The sequence below is a fragment of the Symphalangus syndactylus genome, chromosome 7, assembly GCF_028878055.3.
Source record: "Symphalangus syndactylus isolate Jambi chromosome 7, NHGRI_mSymSyn1-v2.1_pri, whole genome shotgun sequence".
Classification (NCBI taxonomy): Eukaryota; Metazoa; Chordata; class Mammalia; order Primates; family Hylobatidae; genus Symphalangus; species Symphalangus syndactylus.
The window spans coordinates 57,368,716-57,383,074 of record NC_072429.2 but is presented as its reverse complement, the minus strand read 5'-3'; the positions used below and the strand labels follow the sequence as shown (position 1 = coordinate 57,383,074).

The 14,359-nt window shown below is 38.4% G+C and overlaps 1 protein-coding gene across 1 annotated transcript in view; it reads left to right on the top strand.

Annotated features, from left to right (window-relative positions):
* RAB2A (RAB2A, member RAS oncogene family) overlaps positions 1-14,359 on the top strand; it is an 89,498-nt gene that overhangs the window by 13,825 nt on the left and 61,314 nt on the right. The window contains exon 2 of the mRNA XM_055286316.2: positions 12,051-12,122. Coding sequence (XP_055142291.1) covers positions 12,051-12,122 — 72 coding nt within the window. The remainder of the gene's footprint in view (positions 1-12,050; positions 12,123-14,359) is intronic.

Below are 14,359 nucleotides of genomic sequence, written 5' to 3'. Positions count from 1 at the left end.
CACTGGACAGTCTTCTCAAATAAATGCTCTATGTTCCCAATTTCCTTTTCCCACACCACTCAATATTTCTTGTGTTTGAGTAACTTACTGATTGCACTAGGAATTATTATAGACAGAGTCGACAAGACTGGGAAACTAACAATGTAAGAGTCTTAAGAGGAATGAAAGATGACTCTTGATTAGTGTATTAGTTTTTTAGGGCCACTGTAACAACTTACGAGCTTGGTGGCTTAAAAATCACAGAAAGTTGTTCTGTCACATTTCTGGAGGCCAGAAGACTGATATTAGGTGTGTTCTCTCAGAAGGCTCCAGGGAGAATCCTGCCTTGCCTCTTCCAGCTAGTGGTGGCTCCAAGCGTTCATTGGCTTCTGGCAGCAGAACTGTACTCTCTGTCCCTGTCTTCATTCACTTTGCTTTCTCCCCTGTGTCTTTGTCTCCTTTTGCCTTTCTCTTAGAAGGACACTTGTCATTGGATTTAGGCCCCACCCTAAATCCAGGATCCTTAATTACATCTGCAAAGATCCTTTTCCAAATAAAGTCACATTCATGCTTCTAGGGTCAGGACTTGGACGTATCTTTTGGGGGGCCATTATCTATTCAATTTACTACAGTAAACCGCCAGAGAGTATGTAGCTGATGAAATGGAGATTATTCTCTTGGATGCAAGGGGATAATGTACGGTGAACCAACAGCATGAAAACAATTCCGAAATCGTTCTATTTAAAAAGACAGTGATAGCTGGGCATGGTGGCTCATGCCTATAATCCCAGCATTTTGGGAGGCTGAGGCAGGTGGATCACCTGAGGTCAGGAGTTCAGTTCAAGACCAGCCTGGCCAGTATGGTGAAACCCCGTCTCTCTACTAAAAATATGAAAATTAGCCAGTCATGTTGGCGGGTGCCTATAATCCCAGCTACTCGGGAGGCTGAGGCAGGAGAATCACTTGAACTGGGGGGCGGAGGTTGCAGTGAACCAAGATCGTGCCACTGCACTCCAGCCTGGGTGACAGAGTGAGACTCCATCTCGAAAAAAAAAAAAAGTGATAAATTGCAGATATTTTCTTCAATTCTTTTTTTTTTTTTTCCTCACTCTGTTCCCCAGGCTGAAGTGTAGTGTGATCTCGGCTTACTGCAGCCTCCACCTCCTGGATTCAAGCTATTTCGGCTAATTTTTATATTTTTAGTAGAGACAGGGTTTCACCATATTGGCCAGGCTGGTCTCGAACTCCTGACCTCAAGTGATCTGCCCACTTCAGCCTCCCAAAGTGCTAGGATTACAGGTGTGAGCCACCACGCCCAGCCCAATTCATTTTTTAAAATATATATTTAAGTTTTTAATGGGTACTACTTATAATTGTTATCTCATTGACTTGGTATTTAAATATTCAGCTCTCACAATGGCGTCCTACTGAGGGACAGTGACTCCGACCCTGAGTAAAGGAAGAAGGTAAGGTATGGTAGCAACTCTAATAGCAGCATTAATAAGTGTAGTGATTTGTATTAATTACAGGGTGGTAATGGTCTGTGTATATCCAAGATATCCACACCAGGCCTTAAAAAACAATGTTTTGTACATCATTAAACAAATATTCATTAAACAAATTCATTATTCATTAAACAAATATTCATTATTCATTAAATTATTAAATTATTCATTTTTCATTAAATAGTTCATGAATACTAGCTGAACAGATCATTCTAGGTGCTTTGGAGGATGAAAAGATGAATAGGAATACAGATCTTGCCCTGAAGGAACTTTGTTTATAAATGTTGTAAAAACAGGCATTTAAATAACTGTAGTGTAAGATAAAAGTTAGTACATAATAATTGTCATTTCAGAGATAAAGTATTCTGAAGTCCCTTAAGGGAAAGATCACATCCAGAGAAATACTAGAAGAGGTGGAGGGTGTGCATGGCTTTCTGTTTGTTTAGGAAAACAAATAACTCTCCAAAGTCTCAGGATAATTCTTTGTGTTGGACTTTTTCTTTTTTCTTAAGCTTTCTCGAACTTTCTATCAGGTTTAAGATTCTAGTTAGTGATATTTCCTACTTGCGATAGCCGAGAGAATTTGAGGTACAAGACTTGACCAACCTTCTCTTGAGTGTGTTCGAGGATAGGAGACTTGAATGCATACGTCAAAAGATTTCCATGGAGAAGCAGGTAATAAAGATGCAAGAAAAACGAGTTGCTAGATCTCCAAACAGGGAGAGAGGGCTGAGATCTAGTTTTGGATGGTAAAGGAATATAGTACTTCTCTAGGATTAAAGAAAGGATAAACTACATGGACATCTAGAGGAAACTTCAAGTGAAGAAGTGATCCATGTTGGATTTTTGTCTTTGTTTAATTAAATAATAATACTGGTAAGTTATTACATAGTGCTTCCTACATGTTTTCAGTGCTTTATATATGTTAACTGGTTTAATTCTCACAACTCTTGTTGTGAAGTATGTATTGTTCTTATCCTCATTTTGAAAGTGATTGCATGCAAAGGCCAAGTAGTTTTTCCAAAATCACCCAGGTAGTGCTTTTAACCACTACATAATGCTGACATTTCAATCAGAATCTCTGGAGGTGTGAGGCCTGAGCATCAGTTTGGCTTGCTTTTTGTTTTTGTTTTTTGGGTCTTTTTTTTTTTTTTTTGGTGTGGATTGAAAACTACTAATGGATAGAAAATGATTGGGGATTGGAGCAACTTCACATGGAATGGCAAAGGACGGCATCTGTAATGTGGAGTGCCTGTCTACGTGGAGAGAAGGGGAGGATGTGCACAGGCCTTGTTCTTGGTGCCAAATGAAGCCATTGGCAGGAGATAGTTTTTTCCCCCCATTTCAAATTGGGTTTTTATCAGAGATCCCAGCATAAATTTTTTTAAAAGACTAGATAGTTGCTTTTTCTTTAATTTTCCATTTCTACTGGAAAGTAGCAACAATAACAAAAATAACTATAGGGGATTCCTTTCTAGAAGTTTTTTTTTTTTTGGTAAAGATTTAAATCCAGGCTTTCTATTCGTCTTCCTTTTGACAAAAAAAAAAAAAAAGGTTTTGGAATTTGCCAGCCTTTACTCAAAATCCATTTTTGTTTGTTCTCATTCTGTTTAATTCTGTGATTAAATACCAAACATGGGCTATGTCTCAGTCTTTTTTTTTGCTGATTCCTCTTTACATGTGGCTTATCTTCATCCCGAATGTCTTTCTTGAAATCTGTACTCACATATTCACTTGTCTACTCACCTTTGTCTCTTGGATGACTAATAGACATCTCAACTCAAAATAACCAAACTGGAACTGATGATCTGTCCACTCGCAATCTGCTCTACCTACATCTCCCATCTCACTGAACTTTCTGTTTGATCAGGCAAAAACATTGGATCATTCTTAACACACTTCTCTTTCTCAAAAAATTCACACTGTCAACACATTCTCTTGGCTCTGCCTCACAAATTCAGTCACTTTGAACTACCCCCAGTGCAACCACCCTGGTCCATGTCACCATTTCTAGCCTTATTGAGAAAGCTCCTTACTGGTTCATGCTTTTTTTTTTTTTTTTTTTTTCCTTGAGGCAGGGTCTCACTCCATCATCCAGGCTGAAGTGCAGTGGTGTGATCCCGGCTCGCTGCAACCTCCACTTCCTGGGTTCAAGCGATCCTCCCACCCCAGCCCCCACGTAGCTGGGACTAAGGTGTACACCACCATGCCTGGCTAAGTTTTGTGTATTTTTTTTGTAGAGACATGTAGTCCAGGCTGGTCTTGAACTCCTGGGCTCAAGTAGTCCACCTGCCTTGGCCTCCCAAAGTGCTAGGGAAGGCATGAGCCACCACACCTGCCTTCTTTGCTTCTACTCTCATCTGCTTCTACTTGTAAGTTTGTTCTCATTGTAGCAGCCAGTAGGCCTTTTAGAATTTAAGTAAAATTATATTACTTCTCTGCTGAAAACTCTCCAGCGAATCCCCTATTTTATCTCAATAAACTTACAGAGCTCTTTAGGTTCTGTGTGATTAGGCCCCTGTCATTCCTATATCCTAGTTCCTAGGGGCATGACTCTCCCTGCCTCCTGTGCTTTAGCCACATTGGCCTCATTGCAGTTTCTCTAAAATGTGCCACCTTAGAACTTTTCTTCTTAACTGTTTCCTTGGTGTGGAATAATACTCTTCTCTCAGTGATCCACTGGCCTATTTCCTCACCTCCTTTAAACCTTCATTTAAATCTCACCTTCTCCATGAGGGACTACCTGGTTTAATAACACATCTTCCTCCTTCCCTCCACCCCAGCATTTCAGGTCCTATATCCTTGCCCTGCTCTGCTTTTTCTTTTTACCATAGCATTTAACACCCTGCAACTGATTATCTCTATTTCTCTCCCTCTTCCGTATACACATACACATTTGTGCACACATGTTGGGAAAAAAACAAGTTTATAGTCTTTCACCCCATTCCACAAAGTTTGTGAGCCTTTGTCTTTGCACTGGAGATACATGTGGCTAATGCTGAAAATGAATAGATCATGGTTCATGCTTTTAGGGAGCTTAAAGTGTAAACAGACATAGTAATAGTGGTTTACTATTGATGTAGCAACAGACATTTGTTGAATTCTTTTTTGAAACTTTACTATGTGCCAGACACTGTTTTAAGACTTAGAGTTGATTAACTTATTTAATGTTCTCAAGTATCCTATTAGATAGGTATTATTAACCTACTTCTTACAGGTTAGGAAACTGAGACACTAAAAAGATAACTACAGATGGTCTCTGTCTTTTGATGGTTTGACTTAGCAATTTTTCAACTTTACAGTGGTGCAAAAGTGACATTCAGTAGAAACTGTACTTCAGATTTTGATCTTTTATTTTTACTATTTTTATTTTATTTTAGAGACAGGGTCTTGCTTGTCACTCAGGCTGGAATGCAATGGCTCAGTCATAGCTCACTGCAACCTCAAACTCCTAGGCTCAAGCAATCCTCTCTCCTTAGCCTCTTGAGTAGCTAGGACTACAAGATGTGCTACCACGCCTTGCTTTTTTTTTTTTTTTTTTTTTTTTTTTTTTTTGAGACAGAGTCTCGCTATGTCGCCCAGGCTGGAGTGCAGTGGCACGATCTTGGCTCACTGCAGCTTCCACTTCTCGGGTTTAAGCGATTCTCATGCCTCAGCCTCTTGAGTAGCTGGGATTTTTTTTTTTTCTTTCTTTTTTTTTTTTTTTTTAAGATAGAGTTTCGCTTTTGTTGCCCAGGCTGGCATGCAGTGGCGCAATTTCAGCTCACTGCAACCTCCGCCTACTGGGTTCAAGCGATTCTCCTGCCTCAGCCTCCCTGGTAACTGGGATTACAGGTGCCTGCCACCATACCCAGCTAATTTTTGTATTTTTAGTAGAGACAGGGTTTCACCGTGTTGGCCAGGCTGGTCTCGAACTCCTGACCTCGTGATCCACCCGCCTCAGCCTCTCAAAGTGCTGGGATTACAGGCATGAGCCACCACGCCCGACCTAATTTTTAAATTTTTTTACACCTATGGGGTCTCGCTATGTTACCCAGGCTGGTCTAGAACTCCTGGCCTCAAGTGATCCTCCTGCCTCAGCCTCCTAAAGTGCTGGGATTACAGGTGTGAGCCACCATGCTCAGTGACCTATCACTTTTATAAGTTATAGGGAAAAAAATTCTCTATATTTTCTTCATATTACTATACTTTGTGATATGATGGATTCATTGTTTTCCATTTCTAAACAGATACTCAGATGTTAACTTTAAATTTATCCATGAAAATAAAACATTATTAAAATTTTAAAGCTCTAAGTAATAAATCATCAAGGCCAATTAGTAGAGTTAGAAAGAAACTTGATGATTGTCTGGCTCAATTCTCTGATTCTCTGTGCATATAGTAAAATTATGTCCAAAAAGATGAAATGATATATGGAAAGTTACACAGTTGGTTAAACCCCTCCCATGAGGTAGCGAGGAAAATTCAGAATTAGCTGTATATGCAAATTTTCTCTCTGTTATCAGTCAACAACTTAGACAAGTTTTCTAGTAAGAAAGGTTTGAGGACAGACAGAGGCTTGCTTTGTACCTGCTGTGTGCTAGGGACACACTCTTGCAAGTGATTTCTGTCCTAATGGAGCTGGGGGTCACGTTCTTTTATGGGAGAGCCTATAAAGCATGATACAATTAACAAAAATAATAGCTTTATTTGGGGGCCTTCCTGTTCTACACACTGTGCTTTTTGAGAGGTGATGGTTGTTTGTGAGATTCAGTATCTGGGATAATAAGATAGGGGTTGAAAAAAGAAAAAGGGAAAAAAGTCAGTGTCCAACTGGAGAAGCAGAACCAGTAGGATATATGTGTGCATGTGATTAGACAGATAGAGATGGGAGTTGAAATTGAAATTGATTGTTTATTTGGTTTATGTGATTGTGGGGGCTGGGCAAGCAAGTCTGAAATCCTCAGGACAGGCTGTAACCCACAGGTATGGCTAAAGTTGCTGTCCACAGGTGGAATTATTTCTTCTCTCTGGGAAGCCCCTGTCGCACTTAAAGTCAGCTGATTATGGATTTTTATTACGTTTATGATGCCTTCACAGCAACGCCTAGATTAGTGTTTGATTGCATAGCTAGGGTAGGGCCTAGCCAAATTGATGCATCAAAAAGACCGTCATTTGTTGTTTTCATTTTTATTGAAGTATATTGTGCACACAGAAAAATGCATATATCCTAAGTGTATAACTCAAATAATTGTTATAAACTGGACACACTCAGGTAACCAGTACTGTACAGGGTCCCTTTTATATCTATATATTTCATTTGCTTATTATAACAGTTCATTGAGGTGTAGAGATTTCCTCCATTTTATAGATAAGGATTCTGAGACTCAGAAAGGTCAAGTACCCTGTGTTACAGCTAATAAGTGACAGAGCTGGGATTCTAATCAGGGTTTTGAGGCATATATAAAGTATTATGGGAGCCCAAGGCTGAAATTGATTGATTCATTGGCGTATATGATTGTGGGGGCTAAACCATTAGTTTTGCTTGGGGATTGGTAGAATCTTTGGAACAAGAATGTTCTACCAAAGAGGGTATATGAAGCTTTGAGTTAAGTCTTAAAGCATGAATTTAAATTTGCCAGGGAGTGAAAAGTTCCTTTGTAAAAGGTACCAGCAAAAAGATATGATATCATTTCAGGGGACAATGGTTTGTTGTTGCTAACTATAGAGTCTTTACACTGTGTTGTCGTAGTATTAATCTCTTAGAGTAATAATTTTCAGCTCAAAAAGGACCTCATGTACTATTTTGAAGAGCTTGAGTTTTTATATTTTAGTCAGTGTGACATGAGAGTGAGTTAATTGTATCTGCATTTTAGCAAACATTTTCACAGTGGTTTACAAAATAGGCTAGAAAGGCTGAAGGCAGAAAGATCTGGTTCTTAGTGAGAACCAGAACTAGAGCACTGATGATTCAGAGGAGGGTAGAGCATGGAATTTATGAAGACTTTCAGAGAGAATTGATGAGATTGGTGAACCATTAGAGCTGGATGATGAAAGAAGAGGAGTAATTAAGGATGATTCCAAGTTTCTTTTAAGTATGATCCATTGGGAAACAATTCCAGAGATTAGGAAATACTGAAGGAGAAGCTGTGTTTTGGTCTTTTCTGTCATGGGTAGGGTGAATCACAGGTTGACTGGGAGGATGATGAACAAGAGAATGAAAAAGAATGAATTCAGTTCCGGAAGTTTGAGTTTTGGAGCTGAAGGTATTGAAGTGTAAATGTTTAGTAGGCAGTTGGAAATAAGTGGAGTGAAGTTAAGGTGGTGGATTTGATAATCACTGACTAATTTATAGAAGTAGGTTGAGGACCAGCCTGACAACTTGGTGAAACCCTGTTACTACTAAAATACAAAAAATTAGCTGGGCATGGTGGTATACGCTGGTAGTCCCAGCTACTCAGGAGGCTGAGGCAGGAGAATTGCTTGAACCCGGAAGGCGGAAGTTACAGTGAGCCGAGATCGTGCCACTGTACTCCAGCCTGGGCGACAGAGTGAGACTCCATCTCAAAAAAAAAAAGAAAAAAGAAATAGGTTGAGGCCACGGGACTGGATTCATCCTCTCAAGTGAAAAGTAATGAAAGGCAGAGTGGAGAGTGTTAAGGATTACCTCCAGTATTTTCAGGGTTATATGGAAGAAGAGGATTTGGTTGTCATAGAATTAAGACATCAAGGAGGTAATTGTAGCCTGACAAAGCCAGAAGAGATTATTTTCAAGGAGGTTGTAGGCAGATACATTATATAGATATAGTTTATGGGCACAAATGTATTTGTCTTCAATAAATTGTGCTGGGAAAACTAGATAGCCATGTGCAGGAATAAATTAGACCTCTGTCTCTCACCATATAGAAAAATCAGCTCAAAGTGGATGAAAGACTTTGGTCTTTCAAAACTAGACCCAAAACTATAAAACTACTAGAAGAAAATATTGGGAAAATGCTTCAGGACATTGGTCTAGGCAAAGATATTATGGATAAGTCTTAAAAAGCACAAAAAGCAAACAAAAAGGCAACAAAAGCAAAAATAGACAAATGGGATTATATCAAACTAAAATCCTACATAGCAAAGGAAACAATCAATAGAGTGAAAACACAACTTTTAGAATGGGATAAAATATTTGCAAACTATGTATCTTACAAGGGATTCATATACAAGGAACTCAACAGTAAAAAAAAAAAAGTCTGATTTAAAAATGAGGGAAGGATCTGAATGGACATTTCTCTAAAGAAGACACACAAATGGCCATCAAGTATATGAAAAAATGCTCAACATCACTAATCGTGAGGGAAATGCAAACCAATACCGCAGTGAGATAACATCTCATCTTAGTTAGAATGGCTATTATCAAAAAGACAAAAAAGAACATGCTGGTGAGGATTCAGAGAAAAGAGAATTCTTATACACTGTTGGTGGGAATTTAAATTATAGTCACTAAGAGAAACCATATCAAGATTCCTCCAAGAACTAAAAATAAAACTACCGTATGATCCAGCAGTCCCACTACTGGGTATTTATCCAAAGGAAAATAAATCATTATATCAAAGTAGTGTTAATATCTGTACTCCCGTGTTTGTTGCAGCACTATTCGCAGTAGCCAAGATATAGAATCAACCTAAGTGTCCACCAGTAGATGAATGGATAATGAAAATGTGGTAAATATACATGATGGAATACTATTCAACTATAAAAAAGGATGAAATCCTGTCATTTGTGGCAACATGGGTGAGACTGCAGGACGTTATGTAAAGTGAAATAAGTCAGGTACAGAAAAGTACATACTGCATGTTCTCATATCCACAATAAGTAATAGCTTAAAAAGTTGAGCTCATAAAGGCAGAAAGTAGAATTGTGGGTATTAGAGGCTGGGAAGGGTAGGGGAAAGGTGAGGATAGGGAGTGGTTGGGTAATAGGTACAAAATTACAGCAGGAATAAGTTCTCCTATAGTACTATAGGGTGACTATGATTAATAACTTCTTGTATATTTTCAAATAGCTATAAGAGAGGATTTTTGAATGCTACCAACATAACAAAGAAATGATAAATGTTTGAGGTGAACAGATATGATGATTACCCTGGTTGATCATTACACATTGTATACATGTATGGAAATATCACTGTCTCATAAATAAGTACAATTATGTGTCAATTAAAATTTTAAAAAAAATTTTTAAGAACTCGGAAACTAGATGTAGTGGCACATGCCTGTAGTCCCAGCTACCTGAGAGGCTAAGGTGGTAGGATCTCCTGAGCTCAAGAGTTTGTGGCCAGCCTGGGCAACATAATGAGACCCTACCTCTTTTTAATTAAAAAAAAAAAAAAAAAAGAGGAAGAAGAAGAATATGGAATCCTGAAAATGAGGAACCAAAGAAATAAGCATTTTCTGTATTTAACCAACACTTAGTCAGAATGAGATTAGTATTACTAGAGTGATACATATTCTCTCTTGTGAGGTGGGAAAGGGTTTTCTGGTTATTCTATCACTTAAATGATTACCAAACTCTTAGATGATTCTTGAAGTCCCTCAAGAAAACTTGTGATTTCTAACTATATATATTTTTTCTATACCACATGAAAAAATCGGGGATGTTAAATAATTGCTCACCTATTTTGAACTTTCACGCCTTTTAAAAGATAATTTTTCTTTCATGCTGGGTTTTGGACATAGAGCAAATTCCTTTGGTATGCTTGATAACCAACTCTTTTAACTTAGAAAAACTGTTCTTTTGTCTTCTGTCCTACACCTGAAAGTCTGTTCAAAAGAGTTAAAAATTGGATAAAATGAGTTTGACTTTGGGCCTTTTGTAATAGAACAAAGAAGGAAACTGTAAGATCACATGTTATGAAATTCCAGTTTCTTTTCACTGTCGTTTCTTCAGAAAGATTTTCTCCATCCCAGCCGGGCATGGTGGCTCATGACTGTAATCCCAGCATTTTGGGACGCTGAGGGGGATGGATCACCTGAGGTCAGGAGTTTGAGACCAGCCTGGCCAACATAGTGACACCCTGTCTCTACTAAAGATACAAAAATTAATCGGGCATGGTGGTGTGCACCTATAATGCCAACTACTTGGGAGGCTGAGGCAGGAGAATTGCTTGAACCTGGGAGGCGGAGGTTGCAGTGAGCTGAGATCATGCCTCTGCACTCCAGCCTGGGTGACAGAGCAAAACTCCATCTCAAAAAAAAAAAAAAAAAAAACACAAACAAACAAAAGATTTTCTTCATTCCTTTTGTCTAAATTAAGTATCATTTGTTTGTTTTTTGAGACAGAGTCTCACTTTGTTACCTACCCTGGAGGGCAGTGGTGTGATCGTAGCACCCTTGAACTCCTGGGTTTAGACTATCCTCCCACCTCAGTCTCTCAAGTAACTGGAACTACAGATGCGCACCACCACACCCATCTTTATTTATTTATTTATTTATTTTGTCTTTTTTTTTGTTTTAAAAGACTGTCTCCCTATGTTGCCCATGCTGGTCTTGAACTCCTGGGCTCAAGGCCTACCTTGGCCTCCCAAAGTGCTCGGATTACAGGCTTGAGCCACAGCACCAAGTTTGTTACCGTTTCTCATAGCACTTTATTTTCTTTCAAATCAGTCATTATAATTATTTCAAATTATTCATATTTATATTATTTCAGTATTCATTTTGTTTAATGTCTCTACCTGTTGTACTAGACTGTAAGCTCCATACACAGGAACCATGTTGGTTTTTCACACTACCGTATTTTCAAGTCCTAGTGCAGTGATACTTAGCATTCAATAAAGACTTTGAGTAAGTGAGTGAATGAATGAATGAATGGTGACTGCTTTTAGTATTTTGTAGAAGTGCAGGATGCTATCAATTAAGCAGCCTTTGTCTAGTATGAGGATGAGGAAATGTTTCTTAGAGGACTTGAAAATGAGTAAGAAGGGGGTATGGTATTCAGTATCCAATTTTCTTTAGAGGGCAAGTAGGATGAATATAGAAAATTTTCCTTTGAATTTAGAAATGTGGAAGTTATTCATGACCATAATGGAGTCAATTTTAATAGAGTGAAGGAATGCAATTCAGATTCCATTCGCTTGTGGAATGAATTAGCGAGAAAACAGAGCAAGGAGCTTTTCCCAGAAAAGTAGATCTCAGACACTTATTGCTGGCTTATTTGTTTGTTCATAAGGGAGTATGATAAAGTGAACTATTACTATGCTTTAAATATTTTCACTGTTACACAAAAAACCAAACTGCACAAAAACAGTACTGTAGTAGAGGCTACCAGAAGGACCTGGTTAGTTGTCGTCTGTGAGTTTAGCTGCCACATTTATCTTTCACATTGAAATATTGAATGTGTAAGAAAGGGTGAAAATGTACTTTAGATTGGATTACAGCTTCCACCTAAATCGTTAGTCCTCTTATTTTGCAAGAAATTAGAGTACTGAGTAAATCATGATAGATTATTCACAGTGCACCAGAAACCCTGGCTGCCTCTTTTCCATGTCCTTTTTGTAAAGTATCTTAATTTTGTCTCTTTTTTTTTTTTTTTTTTAACTTTCAGGTGTTGGTAAATCATGCTTATTGCTACAGTTTACAGACAAGAGGTTTCAGCCAGTGCATGACCTTACTATTGGTAAGTTTTATAAAAGGGATGAGAAGCATTAAAAGTTTTGGATAGTTTAAATGGAAAATGCTAGAAGGTCCATTCTACTAGTGATGATGCGAAAATCAGTGAAACTGGATTTGTTGTTATACCGTTTAGTCTCTGTCACTTTTTAAAAAATATGTGTAGTAAAAATAAATATTACCCAACTTTGTAGAAGTGGTTAGCATGCTTAAAGACAGTAGTTTTTAAGATTTCAATTGTAATTAACGATGAAACAATTAAGAGACAGTATCCAAGCATGGTAAGAGCAGAAACTTTGACTCAGCTTGCTGGAAGTTAAATCAAGTCTCTGCTACTAACTTGCTGTGCAAGCCACTTCCCCATTTCATGTCTCAGTTTCTCTTTCTGTTCAATGAGAGTAGTAGTACCAATCACATAAAGTTACTGTGAGCAGTGAGTTAGTAAATGTAAAGCATTGAAGTGCCTGGCAATGTGGAAAGTGCTCTAGACTTTCCCATAATTATTAACTAAGAAAAAATACCACTGGGCATTTTGTGTTTTCCTCAGTTGTAAAGAGTAAATGAAATAGTTACTGGTAAGAAATAGTCAACAAATATTAGCTGTTATTATTTAAAATAGTGATATTTCCATTGTATTAATATGCAAAGGAAAAAATTAAGATGAGTGAAAAGCTAAAAACTTTAGGTAATCTTACTATTTCGGGTTTTTATTTGTTTAAAAATTATATTCTGAAAGCTGAAGAATCTAGCTGGATTATTCTTCTGTGGCTGTAGCCCATTAACAACTAGAAATTAGTCAAATATGAAGACAAGAGATAACTGGAAATCTTCGTCATTCTTTACAACGAATTGCTTAATGAATCTTTTTAGCCACTGACTGCTCTTTTCTGCTGACATCATTAATTTACTGTGTATAGCATGTTGATCCTTTATGTTCTGTGTTTTTAAAATACCAAATCAGAGATAGAGCTCATGAATCACATTATTAATTAATAGTTTTCAGCCAAGCTACAGGTATAATACTTTGTGGATATATTGAAATCTTTTGTTAGCAACTACTGTCATTAAGACTATCTGTATTCTGTTTTACTTTTGATAGTTTTAAGTGTATACAATAATGATGGGTAAAACAGGCAACTCATGCTGGTCCTGATAACTTTGTTTTAACATTTTGTTTTGTTTTTTGAGAAAGGGTCTCGTTTTGTAGACTAGGGTGGGGTGCAGTGGTGCAATCACAGCTCACTGCAGCCCCCAAATCCCTGGCTCATGATCTTCCCATCTCAGCATCCCAGGTAGCTAGGACTACAGGCGTGCACTACCATGCCTGGCTAATTTTTTGTGTTTTTGGTAGAGACAGTGTTTTGCCTTGTTGCCCAAGCTGGTTTCGAACTCCTGGGCTCAGGCGATTTGCCGGCCTTGGCCTCCCCCAAAGTGCTGGGATTACAGGTGTGAGCCACTGCACTGGCCTGTTTAATGAGTTCTCTTTGCTGCCCTCTCTATAGGATTTGTTCTTTGCTTAATAGGTTTGAAACTAGCCAATTCTAGGCATGACTCAGTTCTAAGACAACTGGCGAAACAGTTGTTTTTAGTATAGGATACTAAACAACAATGTTCTTCCTTTTCTTCGAATCTTATGTATAAATTTCTGTGTTACTATGGCACACCAAGTGGAGAGGATGGAGCTGAGCCTGCTGTCAGAAGTTGACTTAGGCCAAATGTGTCCAACCCGCGACCTGCATGTAGCCCAGGACAGTTTTGAATGAGGCCCAACACAAATTCATATATTTTCTTGAAACACTATGAGATTTTTTTTTTTTAAGCTCATCACCTGTCAGTGTTAGTGTATTTTATGTGTGGCCCAAGACAGTTATTCTTCCAGTGTTGCCCAGAGAAGCCAAAAGATCAGACACCTCTGCCATAGGCTATACTTATGAGGAGAGATAAAGGAGTAGACCCAAGAATTGTTTGGAAAACTGTAACTCATATAAACTGCCAATTGGCTTCACACTATGTTTGCTAATGTCAGGCACTGGGAAATAGGAGTCTGAAAGAGAAGAAAAACCAAGGATCTTTTTCTCCTTGGGTTGACTGTGTGTTCTCCATTCCTCTGGCTCCAGCCCCTGCCTGGCAGGCCCAAGTGGTCTAGTTCCTGAGCTCTGATAACCTTTTTCCCTCTCGTCTTTCCAGCCTAGGGGTGGTAGCAGCTTCCTGCTGTTTGTAATTGCTGGGTTTATACCCCATCTC